The following is a 26,015-nucleotide window of genomic DNA, read 5'->3' as shown; positions in this document are numbered from 1 at the left end:
TACCTAGTTAAGTGTCTAAGGTGGAATTGAAATTTAGGTCTTTCTTATTCCAAGTCCAGGGCTCAATCCAGGACACTAAGCTGCTCCTAAAGAAAGCAGTCCTTGCCCTAGAAGACCTTACATCGCGAGTTAACCTGGAAGTTAGCTGCACCATTAACAGAGATAAAGGACTTGTAAAGATGAATAGGTTTTGAGGCAAAGACGTTGAGTTCCATTTTGGAAATATTGAGCTGTTGAGTGTAGGTGGTAGATATGGTACATATAGGTAGAGATACCCAGGAGATAGTTAGAAATGTGGGTCAGCAGTTCAGAAGAACACATGAGACTGGACATACAGATTTCAAAGTTATCTTCGTAGAGGTCATAACTGAGGCCTTAGGTATGAAGAGATCACTAAAGAAAATAGAAAAAAGTGCCCTCCCCCCAAATACTAGAAAATGCCAATATTTTCAGGGAAAAGAAAGAAAAGCCAATAAAGGGAGTTAAGAAAGTGTATTTTTAAAAGTTGGAAGAAACTAGTTCAATGGTATAAAGATCAACAAAAGAGAATGTTAAGGAGGGATTGGTTGGGGCTATCAGAAGCAATAAGGTAGTCAAGAGGATTAAGAACTGAGAAAAAAAAATTGTAGATGAGGGGGTCATGGTGACCTTTCAGTAATTAATGTCAGTAGAGTACTGGGAACAGAAGTCTGAGTTCAAGCAACTGAGAAGTAAATGGGTAGAGAAGAAGGAAAGGCAGTAAATGGATATAGATTATTCCTTCAAGAAATGTGGCAGTAAATGGAAGGGAGGAATGGTAGCACAAGGAAATGTTATTTTCATCAGGAAAAATCTAAGCAGGTTTGTAAGCAGAGAAGAGGGAAATATTAGATACACAAGAAAAATAGGAAATTATTGCTGATATAAGACACAGGAATAAACTAAACTAAGGACATAAGTGAAGAGGTGAGCTTTACCAAGAAAGAGGGATACTTCTAACAGGAGAAAGGTAGATTATGACAGAGAAATGTTTGAACGAAAAGGTTAGAAATGAGAGAATACGGTTCTACAGCTTCAAACTCAGTAAAGTAAGAGGTTGGGTGATAATTATGCAGACTTTATGCTTTTCTGTATGCACAGTTCACCTATTAGAGACACCCAGGTTGGAAAGAATTCTATGATATCCAAATCTTCGATCAACTAAAAAACCAATTAAACCCCGGAATAATGGAACAACATAAATCCATGCTTCTTTATTTGGTCAATAACTACCTAGCAGAAAAATGCTGTTTCTTTCTCATTTGTGTATTTTTATTAATGTATATTAATCTTCAAGAAAAGAATTTAAATGTCTAGTTAAGACTAATAAAGGATATTATAAACTAATTTCAACTCAACACCTTGTAGGTATTACTGATAAACTTGTTAAGTTTATGCCACTGAATAAGATTCTCCACTATTTTACACATTAGTTCAAGCAATAGCAACATCACAGTATTCAATGCACCAGTGACATGTTTCTCTGTACATAAAGCCACCAAAAAAATGAAGTTTAAAGCCCATGTTCATCATTTGCCCTTGGTTCATTTGAGGTATGTAGTACTGCAAAACTTAGCCATGTTTTATTACAGACATCCCATGGGTAATTTATAAATTTTTAATGTGGAAAGGCATGAACTACAGAAATGAAAATTAAAAAAAAAACATGCTTGCATCTAGCATATATATCAGAACTTAAATCAACAAATGGAAACTGCACACTAAATGCTATATTAAACTGTGGCCCACAAGTAGCACATTAGTAAGGTTCTAGTATTCTATTTTTGTATTAACAAACTAACAAGTTCCTCAGCCTAAATATGATCAACTAGCAATCACCAAAGCTAATGAAAGAGATCATTAGTACATATAATACTAAACACCTTATCACAAAACATCAGGATAAACTGTCTCAAGTTTTACTCCTCTCATGGCAAGAAGGGAATAAGACGCTACTGAATTCCTACTTCACTGCCTCCTCATGATGTAGCAAGGCCCTGGAAATGTGTCTGAAAAGAGTTCATGACAGAGGTATTAAATTCAACTTCTGATCGGTTTGCTGCCTTTTTTGCCACACCACTTTGGCAATGATAGAATTTCTGGGCATCTAAAACTAAATGTCTTAATTACTTAACATATTTCAAGGACCTATGACTTTATTGGGCACTCCCTTCATCAACGTGGATCGCCATTTTTCTATGCATTATTAAATGGTTTCATAAGTTGCTGCGGCTGAGAAAAGCCAAATTCTGGTGGCTAACCTACTAACAAGTCTCTCCGAATTTGGCTAGGCAGTCAAACAACATTTCCAGTTTGGCAGGACTTGCCAGAGATTGCATCATACTGGCACGACCTTTTAAAACAGCATAGTGAGTAAGGAGCTGGTTCTGGAATAACAAAGAACTGGGTTCAAGTCCTACCTATGACACAAATTGGCTGTGCAATCCTTGGCAAGTCACTCGACTTCCGAATTTCCCAGACAACTCTCTAAGGCTCCAAGTTGAAAAGCTACCTGCTGATTTGTACTGGTAGAGGGAATTTCCTCAACGAGAGTTTCCTAGAGGCAAGCTGATGGTGCCGTGGAAAATGCTGGGGCTGGAATCAGGAAGAGCACTTCTCAGTTCAGAAAGTGATACCTGGTGTGCAGCCCTGGGTAAGACACTCAACCCCTCTTTCCCTCAGTTTCCTCAACTGTAAAATTGGGGTAATAACAGCACCAACGTCCCAGGTTGTTGTGAGGATCAAATGAGATTTTTGTAAAAAGCACTTGGCACATAATAGACACTACATAAATGCTTATTCCTTCCCTCCCTCCTTACCTGCTTATTCCAATTTAATCACAGATCTAGTCCAAAAATTTATATCTAGAAGGTTTTTTTTTTTAGTAACAATGACTTTCCTTAGTATTCCTAGTCAGAAAAAAACAGCTCATTATTTACAGATAATTTTTATGTAAACTGAGGTAAAGGGTAGTCACATGACTGACTCTAGGTCAGTGGATGAGTTGTAAACAAAATCCAGGATACCTAACTGCTACTCAGCTGCTTTAACTAATGGGTCTCCACTATATAACAGAAATGTTTCCTTTAATTACAAATATTTTATTCACCATCAGACCATCAGCCAGAGGCTTTTCCATTAAGTTCTTGTACTTGTGGTGTTTTTCCAAGAATATAAGATTTTCACAACCCATTGTAACATATGACATCTGAAAACACCAAGAACCTGTGGCACATCTATTTATACTAAGCTGAACTATTTTAATAGAACACGTGCAAGCAAAACTCTGATTACTGGTGTCCATTTTAATGTGGCCAAAGCCCTCTTCACTATATACTGATTTTGATATAACCATTATGTCCTTGACATTGCTGTATCTTACAAAAAATCTTTATCATTCAATTCATGGTTTTGTCAGTTACCAATTTCCCCAGAAGAACCTAAGTAGAGAATGGCCAGCACCAGAGTTTGAGGTTGGTTTTGATTTGTTTGTTCTGGCTTGGTTTTTTAAACACAGAGCCACATAATGAGAAATGAACACAAGAGGCTGCTTATATGTTAAAATGTATAAAAGAAAATCCATTGGGTTAATGAAAAAAGTAAATAACTGAAATAAGTAGATGCTCAAGCCCTTGTCATTGAGAAGCACTTTGTGTTTATTTGGCACATATAACAGCAGCAGAGGCAGCGGCAGCAGCAGCGCTGCCCTTGGTGCTGATTTCTTACTACTCTAAATGTCTCCTCCGAGCCAGAATACACTGGCTGTTGCTGATCACGCTGTGAGACACCTGCACTGGCTACTAGGCTTGTCATGACGCACAAAACCCTACCATCTTCAGCTTGACATTGTGCAAGTTATAATTATTCATCCAAATGAATATGTCAGAGCAGCAGCAGCAGACCTCTCATCAGAGCAAAAGAAAAATACATCAAAACATTATCAACCCAGCAGGAAGACAGGGACCATAAGGAAAATTACCCATTTTTAATATGGATGCCACAAAGCCATGTCTATTATTTTACAAAAAGAAAAGAAAGGAAAGATCTTCTAAATTTAAAGTCCAGGAGCACTAAAACAGAACTTGAAATAGGTAAGAGCAGACAGTTAAAAAAATCAATTACCTAAAATCTATTTACATTATCATTAATGAGATTTTGTATCTATATTGTAGCAATGGCATTTCTGCTGCTTCAGGAAAGAGTCTTACCAGTGTTTCCATTAAAGATGACCTGAAAGTGTTAAAATTTTTAAAATAAAAAAATAAAGCCTTTCAAGAAAGAATTTGTGTGCCAAATGTCCCAATTAGTGAAGGAAATGGAACGTTCAGAAAAATTAACCTGAAAGAATTTCTACTTTCAAGGCCAAAACCATTATTTCCAAAACTCTCATCAACTCTCAAAGACTCTCAGAATTCATTCTAACTTAACTAACAACGTTTTATCTTTTTTTTTTTATAAAATCATATGAATTTTTAGAACATTAATTTTTGTCCCCTATACAAACCAGCAAGATAATTAATCCAGGTATAAATGCATCTTTCAAAGTGAGTGGAACTGTAGCTAACATAAGAACTTACCTGTGGTGTCCAGGAAACAGAAAATGGAAGTGGTAAATCCACACAGCAATCTGGTGATTCTGTCGGATACTGTTGGGAAAAAAAAGTGACAACTTCAACCATTCTTGCTCCTCTTTGTCTGTCTTTCAGGTTATTTGGCTTCCATTAAAATAGAACAGAAGACTTGACCATTTCAAATGCAAGGGTTTTATGTGTAATTTTCAATCTGGCAATCTCAGAAAGTTTCTGACATTGCGTAAACAGGTAGTACGACAGGACTTTAAGTTCAGTGAAAGCAGAGGTTCTGTTATCTAAACTTTATATCGCCCTTAGCACCTTAGTACAATGTTGTACATGTGGGAAATTCTTAATAAATATTTTCTGTTGTAATCTCTTAAAACAATCAAGAAATACACACGGATATAGAAGTACAATGAAAACTGTACAGATAATTTTTTCATCAAAGCATGATTTTCCAAAGTGACGCATTTGCATTTTAAGATGAGACAAAGGTTGAGATTTGCTTAAAAAAACAAATAATTTCAGGTATACTAAAGAAGATGAAACTAATGAAAGGAAAAGAAAAGAATGCAAAGACTAGTCCATTCAGAGTTGATAAAGTCCAAAATCTGAAAATGATCTGACACTAATAGAATCTTGGGTCTAAAATTAATCTCACAAAATGAAGTCTTTCTGGAGAGGAAAGGCTCTCTACCACAGCCATGATAAAGAACAGGGATTAAAGCTTCCAAAGGAGGCCACAGAATCTCTCTAGGGTTTTAGATTAGCCAGAGATAATCACACCTTAGAGAGTTTAGGTGGAGGCTATTTAAAGGAAGTTGTCGAATATTTTCTCACCTCTCGAGAGCCCAATTCTAGGATTCTTTACTTTCATAGGTAATTAATTATAATTTTTTCATTATTTTCCTTGAAGGAGATTAAATTTCATAAAAAAATATTTCTATGAAAAAAGATATACACTTTTTTTGTGCCTTATATTAAATCCCCTCCCGACCTCCCGATTTTAAGTATTTTCTTGGATAAGAATAGAAGTGCCAGGTCACCAACAAGAATTTGAGTGGACATTTATTAGCACCTCAAAAGATATAAGTGCTAAAATGAAGGTGTTACTCTACTGAGTGCTATACAAAGAAAGGTGTTGATTTAAGACTGTTGGTAACTTACACTCTAAAATTGATTCAATTAAAAAATATTTATTCATACACTGATATAGGCTGATATGTAGAATGGTTTAAAGGAAAAACTACAGAACAGCTTTGATATGATGTGGCAATAAGAACCAACTGACAGGCAAGTCTTGACTGATTAGGTTAATGGAGGGGAACAATAATGCAGATAACCTGAGTCTCATATGGTACAAAAATCATTTATATTTAGCACTGGGGTGTATTTTTTTATTTACCTCTTGGTAAATATATCTTTCTAATAATTCAAATCACTTCAAACAAAATAATAAGAGCATGTTGTGAGGCCCTCAACTACTTAAAAAGTGGCAAGTATTTAGTTTCCCTATTTTGTGCACTACTGCCTACTGGGAATAGTCAGTCCATCAATGAACATCAACTCTCATGCTGAAGCAAAGCACCAACCAAATACAGCGAGTGGGCCATGAAGTTTGCACTAAATATATCACATTCATGGCTTTGGACATAAATGGAAATAAATGTACATGGGCCGTTATGTTAAGTAGAAAAGCATCTCATCTTACCAGCAAATGATATTTTAAAAACTATAAGACCCTTTATGGTCTTTGGAAAAGCACCTGAGAACGACTATAAATGACTTAGGAAGAAAGCCTCCACAAAAGAGAAGTAAATATCACAGAATTCTCAGATAACTATCTTGAGGCTTAAACTAAATCTAAACACCTTCACTATTTTCTTTCACTTCTGTTTCTATAAAATCTTTTGTAATACTAAAAAGATAGACAAAAAAGAAAATAAACAAATAAATAATAACAAACTGGGTCCTAGAAATATAGTTCAAGAACTTTAAATTTTACTCCCTAATTTAACTTTTAACTTTAGTTTTGAAAGATACCACTTCTTTTTTCAACCTTTTAAATGAGAGAGAACTTATCAGACTTATTTAGCATGAAGCCTCTCATATACCTATCCTTGAAACAGAATGTTGAGTTCAAGGTGACAGTTCTTATGTCACAAGATACTATGGTTTCTTTAGCAGGAAACTGTGCTTTGAAAAAGTGTCAGTTTCTTATGTGTTGAATGTATGAATTAAGCATTGTAAATCATATGCAGTGTATCTATTTTCCTTTCAGTATTTCTGATGTTAGACTAAACAATATAATGCAAGTAAGGTAAAGAAGAAAGGTACAGCATGTAAGAATGCACGGTAATTACTTTGACACATCATTCTTTTCACAAAAATCTCTGCTTAAAAAAGCATCCACAACTTCAGAGGCTTTCAATTCAAAGTGAAGCAAATAAAAGGTTAAATTAAATGCTTAATCTTTAATCTTGACACTGTCCTACTTTATGCCCAAATATAATCTAGGTCAAAGTAGACAAAAAAGGTCTGGTGAAAGAAACAAAGCTCATCTCTACTCAGGTCCTCTGCCTGATATAACAAGTCAAGTACTCTTGCTCTACTTCTGAAGGCAAAAATACGTGCAAATGAACGAGCAGAAAATCTTTTCAGACAAAATTATCAACCATTTAAAAAAAAAATTCTTACTCAAAAATATTTGCTTAGTGAGATGTTAATTAGTTTATCAAACTTTATCCCCTACACTGAAAAAAAAAGTTCCCTAAGATTCATACCTAGTTTATGAATTAGTAATTTTAATACAAAGAATAGAACCCTGTCAACCCCATTTCCATGACACTTCATCTGTATCTGTAAATGTCCTGCAACAGTAACATACCTCAGCAGCACTTTACAAAATTTCGAGACATCTTTCCATAGCCAATGTGTATACTTTTATATAATACTACCAGAGTCACCATCCAATTCTCAAATGAGCTTTACTTGGAAGTTTAAATGACTAAAAGGCTCTAAGTGACATAAAGTATTTTTTCAGATATCACTGAAACATTCAATTTGCAGTGACCAAATACCTTCCTGGGAAATGAAAACACATGGTGACTATTATAATGTAACATTCTACTAAGTATAAATGGCAGTAGTCACTATAGAATCATTGGTGTTTTTTAGACTCCAAGACAGACTTTTTCCTCACAGAAAACTCAGCACAAGATTTTTGTCTTGTGTGGGCTCTTAGCCTTTTAGCTCCTGATTCTTTGATTGCATAGCTTTAGTTGGTACTGCTGTGTCCTGTGGTAAAGAAATACAAAGCAGGGTGATACTGGGGGATATTACCACCCCAAGTGCTCACCTGGGATCAATCTGTTAGGCAGGGAATCCTGATTCTCCTTGAATATGAAAGGAGAAATTGGGGCTGTCCTTCGAAATTCAAAAGGTCATTTTACTCATATATCTTAGATATATAAAAAAATAAAAAAGCCTTCAGAAGTAGAGCAAGAGTACTTGACTTGTTATATCAGGCAGAAGACCTGAGTAGAGATGAGCTTTGTTTCTTTCACCAGACCTTTTGTGTCTACTTTGACCTAGATTATATTTAGGCATAAAGTAGGACAGTGTCAAGATTAAAGATTAAGCATTTAATTTAACCTTTTATTTGCTTCACTTTGAATTGAAAGCCTCTGAAGTTGTGGATGCTTTTTTAAGCAGAGATTTTTGTGAAAAGAATGATGTGTCAAAGTAATTACCGTGCCATTCTTACAGCAAAAATAAAAAAAACACATAAAGATATTTTTAAAATAATAAAGCACAAAGTTTTCTGGTGGTGGTGGTGGTGGTGGTGGTGGTGGTGGTGGTGGTGGTGTGTGTGTGTGTGTGTGTGTGTGTGTGTGTGTGTGTGTGTGTTTCAGGAGTGTTGATATGTATTATCAAAGAGTGGGAATGGAAATTTATTTCTTTCACTTTGTTCTTAGGTAGGGATCATCTTGAGACTGTTTCATTTAGTTTAAAATAGCTCCAAGGTACTGAAGCTTGATAAGGGCCTTTGAACAAAATTTTTGTGAGAATGATAACTCAACCATTTCAACTCTAGTAGTATTTAATTTCTATATTCTTTGAGGCTACTCAGTGACACCCTCTCTGACTCAGGTTGTTATTTTCCATACCAAGTAAAGAGATGGTCTATTTATATAAAATGACAAGCCACTTATTTTCAGGTTTACAAAAATAACTTTTGCCCTTCTCTCATATCCTATAACTCAGTTTGGACTGATGAGTTGCATCATATACTTTAAATGGGCAGTAGCATCTATCATTGCATAACTGACATTCTGGGAACAAAATATCCCTTAAAGAGAAACTCCCTTGCAACAACTTTCATTCAGTTTCTATTTAAGCTGAGATCCTAATAAACAATCCCATTTACAACCAGAAGCACAGTGACTTCTCCTTTCTTTTTGAGAAGAAAGAAAATATGATCTCTTAATTCATTCCCAACTCTCTAAGAACCTTATTTTTACTTATGAACTCTACTACCACAGCTGTGGCTGCTGCATAAGGTAACACCGGAAAAAGCCTTTCTGAAATTCGATGATTCTCTTTCTTAAGAAGTAGGAGATCATATAAAGAATGATAATCAGTAAGTCAAACAAAATGATAATCAGTAAACAGAATTTAAAATTTTATTCATTCTAGTCTTTGCAACAACAAATACCTTTTTTGTTTGTTTTATAAACAAATAGAGTTTCAGTAAAAATCTTGGCGACTGTCACTATAAGACTTTCCGAGGATAAAAAGACTTAGGAGAGAATTCCTATTAATTAAAATGGAAAGTGAAATCGTTTTATGCCAATTAAAACACAATTCCTACACTTCTCTTGAAAATAAGAATTTTTCGTATTTATTCTGTCTTACAACTTTAACACAAGGTTCTCTTAAAATTCTACTATACTACTCAAAATTAAAGGGAAAGAAGGAAAGGAAGAGAGCAAGAAAGAAAGGAAAGGGGTAGAGACTGATAAATGGAGTGATTTCTCAACATGTCTTATATGGGAACCATCAGATATCAAATTTCTGTGTCACCCAGCACACGCTTTTATATATTAATTTTCTCTTGTGGCAAGCTTAAATGCCAGACACATTTTTAAAAAGGACAAACACAATTGATCTTTTCATCACTACAATCTTCTGAAATAGAGTTGATTGATGACTACTAGGTACAATAAAAAAGTTACATGTCCTGATTTTCTTCATATTCTAATGTTTCCCTAGTTACTACTATGTAAGCCTCTAATCTACAGAAACCGTCTATTCCAATTATTATTCAAAAACTACATTTCAGGCCCATCAAAATAAAGTAAAATAGCATTATTCTGGGTCAGTAAACAGAACATGTTGTTATTGAGTAGTATTGATTGTCGATATGCTAAGAATTCTATGGCAGGCATGACCTGCCTGAAGTTTTTACAATATACCAAAGAGGAAAATAAATTCAGGAGTACGAAACACAAAGGAAACAGGGTGAGGAAAGGAAATTCACAAAGGGGAATGAAGGAAAAAGGGAATGAGGAATGACTATTCAAGAGCACCTAGTCGACTTAAGTTGTCAGCAGCATCTCAGGAGATCTCAGCCAAGGACTCCAGATCAGTGGAACTGCGGTACTTGAGATAGGAGAAACTTCCAATGTAATGATCTTGTAATAATTTCAAAGTATAAATGATGCCAGGGCTTGCTGTTTCCAGATGTGGAAACATTCAATTTTCATACTTCTGACTGACTGCAACCTTCACACACATACATGTACAGATAGGCCTATACTGACAATAGAGTTGATACTATCATTTCAATATGCACAAAGAAACTGTGTTCCACTATAGAGAGGACACATATTTATTATATATGCATTCTAACAAACTCTTGTCACCAAAAAGACATGTTAGCTGGTTCAAACAAGTTCTAAATGGCTTGACAAAGAACTCCCAGCCACAACTTTGCTCCAAAGCTTTTTAATCTAATCTGAATATTCAGGTAATTATTTAAATCCATATCTTTATTTGAAAACCAACAGAAGTTTCTAACACTATTACCTATAAAAATGCCTATTTAAAAAAAAGTTATAGTGATTATTGATCACCAATTGGCATTTGCCGAATGCTCACTGTGTGGTGAATAACACTATACATAGTCTTTAGGAAATAAGAGGAAGATGTCATCTACGTAATAACTCAAACAACTTTTAAACTTCAACATTTGAAATAAAAAAGTTCTTAAAAAGTAATATCTATACTTTCTCATGCTGTGTGCCCAGCCTCATTTTTTAATTGTGACAAAAAATTCAAAATAACAAAAAGAATTCTGTCAAATCATTAACTACTCCCTTTAAGTTATTTGATCTTTTAAGACAATAGCAGGAAGTCTATGCATTGATATAAGAAAGAGATAAAGAAATCCAAAAATTAGTTTTCTCAGGTTAACTGACACAGCTAAGGTTCTCTGAGGTAGCCCGCTGGAGAGGAGCCTGGATATGGACTTAGCATAAGTTTTGTCTCCATCCAGGTGCACGATCACTGAGGAAACACTAAAAGACACTCAGGTTCAGCTTATTCAAATGGAAAACAGGGATAATTTTGCCCTACCTGTCTCTGGGGTTGTTATGAAGAAAATATTTTTCTTCTTAATCACAAAACATTGTTAAGTATAAATTATTACCACCATGTCAATGATAATCATTTAAATGAAAACAAAGCTTCACCTTTGACTTTAGCTTGAGAGTGATTAGATGTTCTCTCTCAGAAGTGTCTTTGGCTTTTAACTTGATGGTACTAAAGGAAGTATCCACATACGCAAGCCTGTGGAAGAAAGAGAATGAAAGTAATGATAACATTTAGGGGAATTACAACTTGATTTTTTTTTCCCGTGCTCCTATTAATCTATTACAAATATTAATCAGAGGCAGTCCTGCGTGGCAGCCATTTCTGTGGCTGTAGATTTACTGCTGTTAATACACCGGCCTGGTGCTTAATGCAGTCATATATCTCCGGGTTATTTACAATGTGTGTCAAGGCTCACGCTGTGGTCAGTGAACACCATGTTTCAGTTTTCCATCACTGGAACCTCTGGCACACACAGCATGTTCCTGTCAACCTCTACTTAGGTACACATTAAACTTCCTGTCAAAGTCTTTGATCCATTTCTGCAGTTTCATACAGTATGAGCCTTTTATGCTTTTTTTATTTGTTTTTCTCCTCAATGAACTTCTCCTTTATTGTCAATACTGTTCTTGTGGAATATCCAGCTGATATTAGTTGATATACACAAATTGATCCTCCAAGGAAAATGCTATACAAGTACAGGTACAACCTGACTTATTTCCAATAAATTTTCCTTCATAAAAAAGTTTTATTCAATATACATTCAATATACAGAAGTGTATTCAATATACTTCTGACACTTAACCTTGGTCCATATAACTAATATTTTAAACATATAGCATAAGCACAGTTGTTTTGGTTTTAAGTTGCTACAGAAACATGAATTTCCGACAATGGAGACCAATACACTTTGAAATACATCATTCTGTGGAAATATGGTCCCCTGAGTAGTATAAGCTACTGCCAAAAAGGTTCAAATTTAGCAGTATATTTACTAGTGAACTGGGCATGCGGATATTTTTTGACATTTTTACAATACCATTCTCTTGTAAAGATAAAAAGCAGTCTAAGAGTATTGCACAACTTATCACCTAGACTGATGGCAAGACCCATTAGAGTTCAAAACTAGCATTAGCCTCCTGACCTATGTAACAATTTTTTTTATACCATTATATGTGAGTCCAGTCACTTGAGCTGGCATGCTGGGAAAATGGCTTTTTTGCAAGAGATGCTGGGCAAGGAATTGTGGAGCTCTCTTTTCTGCAGTGAAAAATAGATTTGAACCAAGGAAGGCACAAAGTCTTAGCTAGAAGCAACAAAAGAAGAAAAACAATTTGCCACCCATGGTTCTAAACTTTAACATACAATATTAAAAAAAATTTTTTAAAAAGTAGTCTTAGAAAAAATCCTTTGATCTACTTAGATGCCCATCAATGCCTCCCCCAACATCACCTCTGGCAACCAAATGTCAAAAATCCATTTATTTATTGGGGGAGTATATCAACATGACATCACCTATTAATCCAGATATTTGGTAATATCTGGTGATTTGGTGGCTTCCCAATAAGTAAATAACATTTTTCACATCCCATGAGTTTGTCCAGCAAGGTAGAAAATGCTGCCTTAGCCACAGGTATACAGACAGGCATTCACTCAAGCTTGCTTCATAATGTTTATAGAATGGGAAAAAAATCATTTCTTAAGTTTTTACTATATACCAAAAAAAAGTGAAAGAGAGCCTGCTCTCAAAGACCTTACATTTTAAGTAGAGGAAAGAATACATATGGGAGAATTCAGCTACAGTGCAAATGTAAACTTCTGTTTGTCCTTAGGATATAACTGAAGGGTGGATGACCTAACATCCCTAACATCCAGGGGCTCTTATGGTAAATACTGGAAAAGCAAAATTCAGACAGGATCCAGGTTGGTGGGATTCAGAATCAGGCAGTTGGCAAAGGTTCCATGCCTATCTGGTGTATTCTGCTGTCCAGCACCCTGTGATGATCTCTGGGCTGGACAGTTAGTGATCCTTAGGTAGGTTGGGTCTAGGTTTAAAACAGTTTGGTTAAATGGAAATGAAAAATAAACTCTAGAGCTAGCCTTCATTATTATCATCACCACCATCATGATTCGTATTGTTTCTACCACCGCCACCACCGCCACCACCACTACTACTAGCTATCATTTATATAGCACTTGAAGAATTCCAAAGCTCTTTCTCTTAGAGGTAACAGGAAAGAAAAATGAGACTGGTTTCACATGGCTTAAAAAATAAGGACAATAGAAGAGATGCCCGACCCACTCCGAGGGAGGCAGCAGCATCAACCCTGATCTCTGTTGGGTAATTCTAAAAACCCTAACTGAAACCAGGTGGCTATATTTCACTATCTCACCTTTGTTTCACAATTACCATAAAATGAGAGTGGGACACCAGTTTTTTTCTGATTTAACAAGAACTCTTGACAATTGGGACCTCTCTCCAAGCAGATGCCTGTACATTTAAAAAATAACATACCTCTGACAGATCTAGCTAAAACAAAAGAGTAGAGAGGGATTTCTTTTCTTCCATAACAGGTCACATAATCCATCCATAGAAGAGAGAAATCTGAAATGCGGAGCAGCTGAGTTGAAAGGGAGGTCACACTTCATTTACTAAATAAAACGTCTGTTAAAAGATTCTCCTTCTTCTCATCAGCATTGGGTCGTTCCATCATTTGAGACCATATGGTGGTTGGAGTGAATAGGTGTCCTACCTAGCTCCAAAGCTTGTTTTACTGAAATGAATTACTTGATTCCTTCGATTCTGAGATGTTCCCACTATTGGAATGGAAACTTTGTTTATTGGCAACGTTGATGTTTTCAGCTATAATTCCGTAAAAGGCCATTTTGCAAAATTACATGGCGAGAAGTGGAGAAGATACTATCTAGACCTCTATTGGCATCATTCATCTTAAAATTCAATATAAGACCCTGTACATCCTATCCATATCCACCAGCCCCTCTGGAGAAAAAAAAAAAGTGGGGGTTTTCAGTTTAGTTTGTTTCCATACTCAAGTACCAACAAAAATAAGTTCAGCTTTTGATTCTTTTTTCCATTGTCATCAAAACTTATATTGGATAAAAAAAAAGAAAGAAGAAAAGATTTAAGGGTGGAAGTAAGCATAGATAACCACTCTACCACACTTCAAATAAGTGCCACATTCCGATTGATATATTTACCAGGTAAGAACACATTTGGATTATTCACTAGGTTCAAAACTAATAAAACTAAACTAAAATAAAACTAAAGCTACCAAATCACCAGTTATTACCAAATTATTCACTAGCTTCAAGGCCTAAGGACTTCAGATTGGCTGAGGGGCCTGGTTGTGCCTTCAGCGGCCTCTAAAAAACCACTGAACAAGTTGGAATTGGACAGTTGAGTGTCTGGCATGAGACAGAAAATTCTAGAAAAACTGAGAAAGAAATGCTTGAGGGGGGAAAAAGAAGAACATTTTAGTAGCAGCTTTGGTCTCCTCCTCCTCCCCTGCCCTTGATCTGAAAAGGACTTCATGAATTTCAGAGCTCCAGAGCATTTGGGATTTCCCATCCTCCCAGCATCCTTGGGAAACCAGCAGCTGGTGGCAGCTTCTGCATCCGGAACCCAGGACTGAGTGGACACAGATTCAAAGCATATGTGACCCTGGGCAAATCACTAGTCTTCTATCTGCCTCAGCTTCCTCACCTATAAAATGGGGATCCTAACAGGATCTACCTTCCAGGTTGTCTCGAGGATCCAGTGCGATAATAATTGTAAAGCCCTTAGCACAGCACCTGTGTTAGCGCTATAGAAATGTGACCTACTGTTAGAGATGATTATTACAAAGAGCTCAGCAGAAAAATTACCCCACACCTAAAGGGAGCATCTTGAAGATTCCAGCAAAAGGACTTGGAGGAACTATGAGTTAGTGTTTTGCAGGTATTATCCCTAGATTTGAACGTACATTCCGTTGGATCCTAAATGTACTGGCAGGACAGTGTTTCACAAACTCGGGGGAAGAGGGAAGAAAAGAATATTTTTAACCATTTTTTTTTCTTTTCAGAAAATACCCCTCTCTAAAAGCTAATGGAGTCAGTCATAATTTATATGAATATATAATCAATGCAGGAAGCACAATGGGCTGAGCATCAGAAAAGTACCCCTACCCTTTAGGGACACAGTAGTCAAGTTCTATCAACCTGATATTCAATGGGGGGAAGGGGGAGAAATAGGGAGGCAGGGGTGGGCAGAAGAGTAATTCCAGAATTCACATGTGCTACAAAGAATTGTTCTGACCACACCCTTTGACAAAAAGGATTCTGTAAAACTACCAAATTTTTCATTTAAAAATAGAGCTAGGTCTATATACTATCTTCTAAAACAACTGTATGACTTTCTTATGCTATCATACTAAAGTTTCAATATTCTCTATTACAGGAGAGAACTCTACCCCAAATGATACATTTAAAAACAAATATGATAATATACTTATATCTGATTCAAGTCATGAAATATTTATTAAATTGTTGCTAGGATCATGCTAAGTTTTGGGGTTACATTCCACTGAAGGAAATACAGCATTTATACATACATATGTACATACATATATGTATATATATGGAGAGAGAGAGAGAGAGAGAGAGAGAGAGAAAGAAAACAAGATAATTTTGAGAAGGAAAGAAAACCAAAAACTGGGTTCAGTAAAGGTTTCAGGTAAAAGGTAGCACCTGAGTGAGCTCAGGGAACTAAAGGTGAAGAGAGTGAATTCTAGACACGGGGGAATAACAGTCTGTAAAAAGGCAGGAAGAAAGGAGATAGAATATCCAGTAATTAGGCCAAGTTAAACTAGAACATGAGTGCATGAAGAACAATATGAAATAATCCTTAATTTAAGAGGCAAGTGGGTCTGTGGGAGGCTTTAAATGCCAGGCTGAGGGGTCTGTATTTTATCTGAGAGATAATATAGCACCAGTTTCTGAATTAGGGATTGTCATCATAAAGCCTGGATCTTCCTAATATTCATTTGATAGCTTTGTGGATAATATTTGGAGAGGGAAGAGACTGGAGGAATGTAAACCAATTAGGAGGCTACTGCAATATTTCAGGAGAGAGATGATGAAGGCTTAAACCAAAGAGGTGGTCATGTCAAGTGTAGAGGAAGTAGATTTGAGGGAAGTTGCAAAAGTAAAATCCACAAGAATTAGAACAGAGGAAGAATGAAGAATCAAGGATGACTGAGACCATGAGTGTGGATAACTGGAAGGAAAGTGAGGGCCTAAAGAGAAATTGGAAACTTAAGAAGAGGGCCAAGTTTGGAAGAGAAGATACGTTCCAATCCCCCAAGTACTTATTAAGTATCTACACTGTGCTGGGGATACAAAATGAAACCAGAGACAATTCCCATCCTCAAACAGCTACGTGCTTCTTAGTTCCATAGGATGAAACTTGTACAAATTTTCCCAAATATTAATAGATTCTAGCTAACACTATAATTCTGAAAAGCCCTCAAGTTTACAATCATTTGTCTTAGTCATTCAAATTATGATGTGCCAAGGGCTTAAAATAAATTGTGCCAAATATAGAAAATCAAGCAGCAGACCAAAAAGAAAAACTCCCCACTTCCTTCCCATTCATTGCTTAGAAATTGGCTCCCACTAATGAACTAAACTGGCTCTCCTGCTAACGACATCATTATAACCAGACTTACTAATCTGTATAAATCCTCACCCTCTTTGACCTTTCAATTGCATCTGACAGTGTTGATCAACCTCTCTTGAAACTGTCTCACTTGGCTTTCATGGCACTGAACTCTCCCAACCTTCCTACAAAGCACGATCCTTAACATTCTCTTCTCTAGTTACATTTATATGCTTTTAATCCATTCTCAATTTAAATTAGAGCTCCTATGCTCATGGTTAACAAGTCTACATCTCTAGTTCCACACTCTCTACCTAATTTCAAATTCCGTGTCTCTACCTTCTCCAAAATGTCTCTACCAACATGTCCTGTCATGACTTCAAATTCAACGTGATAAAGAGTAAAATCAATAGTTCCTGGTCCTCCCCTTTGAACTCCTCATTTCTGTCAACAGCAACAGCACCCTCCTCCATGATCCCTTAATCAAAATCTTGGAGTAACTTTGGATTCCAGAAAAGAGCACTGAATTTAGCCATCTTCTTCTGCCACTTATTTACTACCTGGGTGCCCTCGGCAATTCATTCACAGGGTCTTGATTTTCTCATCTGTAAAATAATGGTTCTGAACTCCCTACGGCAGTCACTTAGAGTAAGAAGCTACCGTCTTAGCCAAGGCCTCCATCACTAGTATTCTAAAGTCTTCCCTGCGTCTATTTAACCACCAATCCTATTCATTCCAGAAACCACAGCCAGGGTGATTTTATTGCACATACAAAGCAGAACAAAAAGAGGCTTATATGTGAACCTGTGAATTATAAGGAAGAGAAAAATAGGCTGGTCCTTTAGTAAGGGCAAGACAAGTGATCAAAATTAGGAGAAATAGAGGAAGGCATCCAGGGCATGGGGTAGACAACCTAGATCGATTTTTGGGAGAACCTGGCAAACACAAGTAAGTGATGATCTCTATAACTGGAGAAACTCTTAACTTGATGAGATCCCAACTCTATTTCTGTATGATAACCTTTTAGTTCATAATTTTACAATAGTCAAAGAAAAGGATAAGAACTTAGAATGCAATGAAACTCAACGTAAGGTTATAAAGTTAAGTGAACAATGATTCTCTGAAGACAACATGTTGAATTTTGTTGAGTAAAAAAATGCAAAGGCATTTCAAAAATATATTAAGTCCTAATATTATTTAACAAAAGCATGTTCCAGTCAAGTCCTATTCTGATGCCCCAGAATCACACGGAGGTAGCTCTGAGTTCTGAAAAACTATGCCAATGGAACAACACCAGCAGGTACTTTCAAGCTAAAAGGCTTTGAATATGGGCCCAAGAATGGGCTGGATGTCTAGAGTTCAAGGACCAGCCTTGCTAGCTAAGTGTAAAAAGTCTCATCACTAGCTTAGCCATTACCAGCCTTAATCACAAAGAGGTATATTTGCCAATCATAGCAATTCTCAAAAATCACCCACTAAAGTCAAATGCATTGTGATGTGTTAGTGGTGGGATTACTCACTACAATGAAATAGTAGATGTCTGAAGTGTTGAAGAAATATTAAATAATGAACATACTTATCCCAACCCAGCGTTTCTATTTCTTCAACAAGACATGAGTAGTAATGAGGAGGAGGTGGCGGTGCATACAGCTCTTGTTTATTCTTCAGTGCAACTTCCTATTTAAAGAGAAAGACAAATACATATACACACATCAACTTTAGTGTGATGGGATCAGTATCAAATTACTATAAACAATTTCACTAAAATTCTCTGGGCTAATCCAAAAGTGCTATAAATCTGGCTGACTCAAACCTCTTCTCAGTTCTGGTGAAGCATGGGAAAGTTAAAGAATTTATCAGGTGATAAAGAAAGTCAGTGAGGAGGATGCCAGGGGGGGAATTAAGATTTCTGAGCCTTCACCATCCATTAAATGTCACTTAGACCATAAAAAAAGTTCATCTAAAAATAACTATCTTCAACTCTTCTACTTCTTCATCCTTCTGAATCTATCAAAGGGAAAAAAGTAACTCATGAAATGCTCCAAGTGGCTTCACTGACAGAAAGGTAGGAGCTCACTACTTCAGTAAGTTTGCCTATCTTTACCTATTAGTATAGCCTTATCCAAATAAAGAAACATATAATCAATAGCTGTTCTAATTATCCATGTCCTAATTCAGGGGTGGGGAACCTGCAGCCTCAAGGGCACATGTGGCCTTCTAGGTCCTTGGGTGTAGACTTTTGACAGTCCAAGTTTTACAGAACTGCACTTGAGGACCTGGAGGGCCACATGTGGCCTTGAGGCTGCAGGTTCCCCACCTCTGTCCTTATTCTTTCCATTCGTTGGCTCTAGTATTTTATAGACTATTCTCTCTCTCTTCACTAAGGCTTTTTGACATTCATCAATAACTCAAAAGTCTTCTGGAAAAACCATACCCACATGTGAATAATGACAACTGATAAGTAGCATTTATACAGTATATTCAGGATTGCAAAGCACTTCACAAATATTATCTCATTTCTTCCTCACAGCACCCCTGGGAGGTAGGTGCTATTATTATCCCCAATTTATAAATGAGGAACCTGAGGCAGGCAGAGATTAAGTGACTTGCCCGGGGTCATGCAAATAATAAATGTCTGAATCCACATTTGAACTCAGGTCTTCCTAAGTCCATGTCCAGTACAGGATCTACTGTACCACCTAGCGGTCAAGACAATGAGAGGAAGGCCCACCCCACCCTGAACACAGGATGGAATCCATATGAAAGATAGTCTAAAGAATCACATAGTCTAAACTGGAATTGATGGGTCATGATAAGCACCCACTGGAGTCATGGCTACACTGCTCTCTATTGATCTCTCAAAGGTGATATAGTAAGAAATTACAACTAAAACTTATAAAGAAAACAAGATCAAAATCAACAGCGATGGAGCAGTTGGCATTAAGAATGAATACTGCTCCATTTTGAAGTTGCTAACGTTTACAAATTTGGCATTTGAAAAAATATTTTAAGATACTCTCAATTTTATTGACTGTAAGAAATATTTACAAATTACTTTGGTGTTCACATTGTCAGAAAAGCCAGAAGGCATTACGAAAGTGTAGGAGTGCAACAGAAGGAGGAAAGGAATTGACAAGAAAAACATTGGGGATGAGACAAAAAATTTAAGTTTTCAGAAAAAAAAATCCAAGTTGGGAGGGGAAGAGAATAGCAGGAAAAGAGAGCCATCAATTTTTTCCTTAATAGTATTTTTTTTCCAATTACATGTAAAGATAGTTTTCAACATTCATTTTTGTAAAATTTTGAGTTCCAAATTTTTCTCTCCCTCCCCTCCACTCTCCCCAAGAGAGCAAGCAATCTGATATAGGTTATATATGTACAATCATGTTAAACATATTTCCACATTAGTCATGCTGTGAAAGAAGAATCAATACAAAAGGGAAAAAACCATAAGAAAGGAAAAAAAAAACCCAAAACATGAAAATAGCATGCTTAGATCTGCATTCAGACTCCATAGTTCTTTCTATGGATGTGGTTAGCACTTTCCATCACAAGTCCCTCAGAATTACCTTGGATCACTGTATTGCTAAGAAGAGCTAAGTTTCAAAGTTGGTCATTGTGCAATGTTGCTATTACTGTGTACTGGTTCTGCTCATTTCACTCAGCATCAGTTCATGTAAGTGTTTCCAGGTTTTTTTGAAATCCACCTGCTCATCATTTCTTACAACACAATAGTATTCCTTCACATTCATATACCATTACTTGTTCAGCCATTCCCCAATTGATGGGCATCCCCCCTCAATTTCTAATTCTTTGCCATAACAGAAAGAATTGCTATAAATATTTTTGTATATGTGGGTCTTTTTTACTTTTTTTATGATCCCTTTGGGATACAGACCTAGTAGTGGTTTTGCTGGATCAAAGGGTATGCACAGTTTGGTTTCCCTTTGGGCATAGTTACAAACTGCAGAGCTATCAAATTTTAACTCATAGTACGACCCTAGATAAGTTACAACTTCTTAGTGCCACCCAGGCAATTCTTTGTGCTAAATTACAGCAACTGTTGAGGTTCACTGGCAGAGGAAATTTCTTCCCTAGAAAGAAGATCCCTTCACTAATGAAATCACAGATCTGGTAAACAGACAGCAGCAACAACAGAAAAGTATTCTCATTTTATTTTTAGGACCCTTCCATTTCGCAAAGGTATCATTCTCCATGGAAAATTAATACAAAATTGAGTGAAAAGATTATTAATAGCCAATGACTTGTGGAGATCCAGAGTTCTCCCTTTATCTACAATCCTCATTTCAAAGTTCAGTCTTTTGAAGCAGATTACCAATAATGAGATTAACTGTTCTCTATCTTGGTCAGACTCCACACAACCTTAGAAGGAATTTAATCTAAGGTGAGGAAGCCCATTGTGTTTTACCCAGGTTTAGGTGGGGATAAATTCTTTGATTAGATTGCCCAAAGCTGGGGGTGATCTGGGTGTAGAGATAGTCCAAGAGTGACATGATGTCATTCTCTCAGCCCCTCACTGGAGTGAGCCCACTTCTCATTATAATATTCATTCTCTCATTAATTGTTAACCAATCAGAAGTGATTGCCACCCTCAGGAATACCCACTCTTCCAAGGGCATATAAACTGTGAACCAACAACTCTGAAGGGTCTTTGGCATTTGAGAGTGACATTGACCTCTTTTATTAATAAAATACTAGCATTATTAGTAAAATGATTAATTACCCAGAAATTATGTCTCTCAAACCTTTTAAGCATCACAAAACTATGGTAATGACAGAGATTTCATATTCAAAACAATTTGTATTTTAAAAAAAACTTGCATTTATTATTTTAGAGAACAACGTCTCAAGGCTAATAACCAAAATAACTCTTCTAGTTCTAAAACTATTTTAAGGTGAAAGTACATTGTGAAGTTAATAGAGGCAGCATGGTGTAGTAGATGCAGCTCTGGACTTAGTTTGGAAGATGCTGGTTCAAATCCAAAGGCACTTACTAACTGTGAAACCTTGCGCATATCACTTAACTTTCTAGACCTGAATCAGGGGGCTGGACTCAGTGGGCCTCCAAGGTCACTACCAGTTCTAAATCTATGATCCTAGAAGAGACAGGATGGTAGAGTGGGAAAAATTAAAAGCACTGGATTTGGAGTCAAAAGACTTTCTCCCTTTGCAAAGGTAGGACCTCTCCTGGCCTCTATTTTCTCATTTGTAAAATGGAAATGTTGGAGGTCCCTTATCTCTAAATCTCTGAGATTATAAATGCCTACACACAGCAGTGCAATGAAGATGTGATGAGAAAAAACAAGAAGTTTATGTCATTTTCAATAACTTTATAAAATGTGATTTTTTTTTTAATTGGCATGTGCTTTGCTGAGTGTAGGGAGCTTCAGGTGAGGAAGTTGCCTTACTAAGGTACATCTGCCACCATTTAGAGAATTAGAGTTGGACTGCTCTGGGTTACACAGGCAATATGGGTCAGGGATGAAATGTAACCATTGGTCTTCCTAACTCAGAGAACTGTCCAACATACCACACTGATTTTTATTAAAAATGCTTAATACTGTACTAAAAATAACCGGAAACCTAAAAGTATAACTTTTAAATATTAAGCATTAAACATCAAGTATTTTTTGGTATTGCAAGGGAAATGAGCAATATATTTGCTTTATTTTACAAATGCCATAACTATTTTCTTCTGAAATTTCAGATTTTATTCAGAAAGATTAAAACCTACTGAAGTCAGAAAATCCTTTATATTTACTAATAATAAAACTCATTCATTTATATATAAAATTTTCAAGATTGTGAACTGCTTTGCAAATAATAAGCTTGTGAGGTAAGTAGTACAAAGTATTAGCATTACCATTTTGCAAATGAGAGAAAAAAAAAGTCTCTCAGAGGTAAAATAACTCGCCTCTTGTCACACAGCTAGGGTCAAGGGGTGTGATTTGAACCAAAATCTCCAGAATTTCCTATTTCTACTATATCATAATGCCTCCCAATAAGGAAAAACTAACCAGCAGCACCCCACCCCCACCCCCCAGCTTACTTAAACACTATTATCAAAGTAGATTTTCTTTGTACTTTTTGCTTTTTGAAAAAAGAAATCAAGATAGGTCTATAATCATAAAATTCTATTTAATTAAGACTCCATAAGATGGGAAGAGAATGCCAAATAACCCCATGTTGAAGTTGCCAAAGTACTCTCTAGGTTTTAAAAAGTAGGACTCAGAATAATCAAGCTTCATTAGTCCTTGTATCTTAAGTAATTTGCTGCAAAAAAGCCTGGTCTATTTTCTGTGGCTTAAAAAACAGGCTACTAAGCCAATCTTTCTCAGAATTTATTCTCTACAACTGGAGAGACCAGTCATCAACCCAATGATATCATATACCTCTTCAGAACTTCACGTCCAGTCCAGGATGCAAGCATAAAAGAAAAATAAATGCCCACTACAAATTATGTTGATCTGCTAAATAAGAGAAATGTCTTTTGGAAGAAAAATGATATTATAACAAGGAGAGCAACGAAGACATTCTAACCATTATAATCAAACAGCAATATAAAAAAAAATTTCAGAGTAAAGTATTCAAGGCTCAGTTAGTGATTCAGAATGATCACCCTTGCTTTTCAATCTCTACAGAAAAGACAAAACTAGTCACTACCTATAAAAGAGATGCAATTCAGTTTTCTGTGGAGGGGGAAGGGTAACAACTTAAAGACAGTATCAAATTTACACAGTTATGCTGATGTCAATCAATATAAATCTTATAATTGCTTAAGTCATTAAAATCAATCGCACATAATAATTTCTTCATCAGTGAGGAATCTCATCACCTTATTACTAGCAATCCCCAAAATCTTGCTAATAAAGCTAACATTTTTAAGAGCTCTAGGTCTTGGATGAGCAATAAAATTAGAAATCTATACTTGCCTTTTTTTAACAAGTAAGTTAAATTTGAAAGGAAGGATCACATTTTTCTATAAAGATGTATACGAAACATATAATGTTAAATACTTCATGGAACCTAGAAACATGCCTCAGTAATTCTGAAGGTTAGAGTTCCAACTGAGTCGCTTCTGTGTTTATATGAGAGATGGCAAATTTGAAATACTTTTTACATTAAACTAAAACAAAAACAGTCCATACTGTCATTTTCTATTTTTTAATGTAATCATCATTTCTTCAAATTATGTGATAAGTACAGCTGTGACTGATGGCTTAGGGAATAAATAGAATTATTTTCCATAATGACTGCTTAATAGGGCAAAGCTGTATGACTTTACTCTAGTTCCCACATACATTTAACTTATTTGCATCATGCTATTTCTTGACTTGTATAGTTTCTTTTTTTAATTCTCCTAATTTTACTAAGAAAAAAAGGAAACTTCCCACAGACAAGTTAATTTTTATTTTTACTTCTTAATGTTTTAATACTGGCTCATGTTGAACATAAGACTATAAGGAAATGAATCATGAAGGTGTTTAGTTTATGAACATTTCTCTTGAAAAGCATTTGTTTTTAGTTAATGTGAATACAAATAAAAATCTCTTGAAACTGTTCTCCATTCTTAGGACACACACACAAACACACACACACACACACACACACACACACACACACACACACACACACACACACACCCCCATTCGTTTTAGTCTTATCCAAGTCTTTGTGACCCCATTTGGGGTTTTCTTGGCAAAGATACTGGAGTGGTTTGCCATTTCTTTCTCCAGCACATTTTACAGATGAGGAACTGAGGGAAACAGGGTTAAGTGACTTACCCAGGATGACATAGTTAGTAAGATCTGAGATCACATTTGAACTCAGAATGTGAGTTTTCCTGACCTCAGGCCCAGCAACCTATCCACTGCATCACTCAGGGATTCTTAAACATTTTCCACTTGCGACCCCTTTAGCACCTCTTAAACTGTGGGTCCCAATCCCATATGGGTTTAAGAAGCGCTGACACAGACACAGGCACACACACACACATACATATGTGTGTAAATATGTACACACACATATATAACAGTAGTTGTTTAGTTGTTTTTCAGTCATGTCCAACTCTTTTCGACCCCTTTTGGGTTTTCTTGGCAAAGATTCTGGAGTGCTTTGTTATTTCCTTCTCCAGCTCTTTTTTCAGATAAGGAACTGAGGCAAACAGAGTTAAGTTACTTGTGCAGAGTCACACAGCTGGTAAATGCCTGAACATGGATCTGAATTCAGTCTTCCTGACTCCAGGCTCAGAGCCCTATCTGCTGGGCCACCTGGTTGCTTATAATATTACACACACACACACTTTTATACAGAAATATGTATATATACATATATACACATGTGTGTATGTGTATGTGTAAGAATCACACAATGCAAATACTCATTTTACATAGGCTAAACAAAGACCTTCAAGATCAATTGGTCTACCCAGCTCATTTACAAATAAGGAAGCTGAAGGCCACAGAATGTAAATATATTGCTCAAAGTCTCACTTAGCTGTTTGTATTAATCTCCTTCTATGTCTCATCAAATTTTATTTTTCTAATCAAGTTGTTAAAAACAAAAGTACTATAAAATTTTAAAAATTCAATAACTCTAGAATGATTATTCAAATATTTCTCAGCTTACTAAGTTTACATACACAACTATCTTGGAGAATCTGACACTTCTTTTATATTTCTAAGCATAATTACCTAACCTCTCCTTGGATTTCCAAAAGTTCTTTGAGAGAAACTTTTATTTGTATATTCATGACCTTTGCCAACTGGCCACAGCAAATATTAAGTACGATACATGTATTACTCGATTATTTAATAAAACAAATTCTACCAGGAATTAACATAAGTTAAGAGGAATGGATATTCAGGCCAGTTGCTACCCACACTAACCCAATCAGTAATTTTATAGGGTGGTAGGGGAGAATCTGAAATTCTAATTATGTCAGTTTAAAATGAAGTTAGAGAAACAGTAAAAACTTATAGAACAGTAATACAATGTCAGAATAAATTTCTTACCAAAATCGTCTTCAACTCCATCATAAAGCTCACCAGGTCAGGAGAGTACTGCAATCTCTAAATTAAACAACAGTTCCA

At 36.0% G+C, this 26,015-nt stretch overlaps 1 protein-coding gene across 1 annotated transcript in view; it reads right to left on the bottom strand.

The window, feature by feature from the left end:
* Positions 1–26,015, bottom strand: part of FANCL (FA complementation group L) — a 78,987-nt gene that overhangs the window by 26,730 nt on the left and 26,242 nt on the right. The window contains exons 4-7 of the mRNA XM_036751923.1: positions 25,938–25,994; positions 18,479–18,579; positions 11,348–11,444; positions 4,596–4,664 (exon numbers count right to left, since the gene is read on the bottom strand). Coding sequence (XP_036607818.1) covers positions 4,596–4,664; positions 11,348–11,444; positions 18,479–18,579; positions 25,938–25,994 — 324 coding nt within the window. The remainder of the gene's footprint in view (positions 1–4,595; positions 4,665–11,347; positions 11,445–18,478; positions 18,580–25,937; positions 25,995–26,015) is intronic.

Source organism: Trichosurus vulpecula, chromosome 3 (genome assembly GCF_011100635.1).
Source record: "Trichosurus vulpecula isolate mTriVul1 chromosome 3, mTriVul1.pri, whole genome shotgun sequence".
Classification (NCBI taxonomy): Eukaryota; Metazoa; Chordata; class Mammalia; order Diprotodontia; family Phalangeridae; genus Trichosurus; species Trichosurus vulpecula.
Note: the sequence above shows the minus strand (reverse complement) of the source record. Positions and strands in the feature narration are given on the sequence as shown.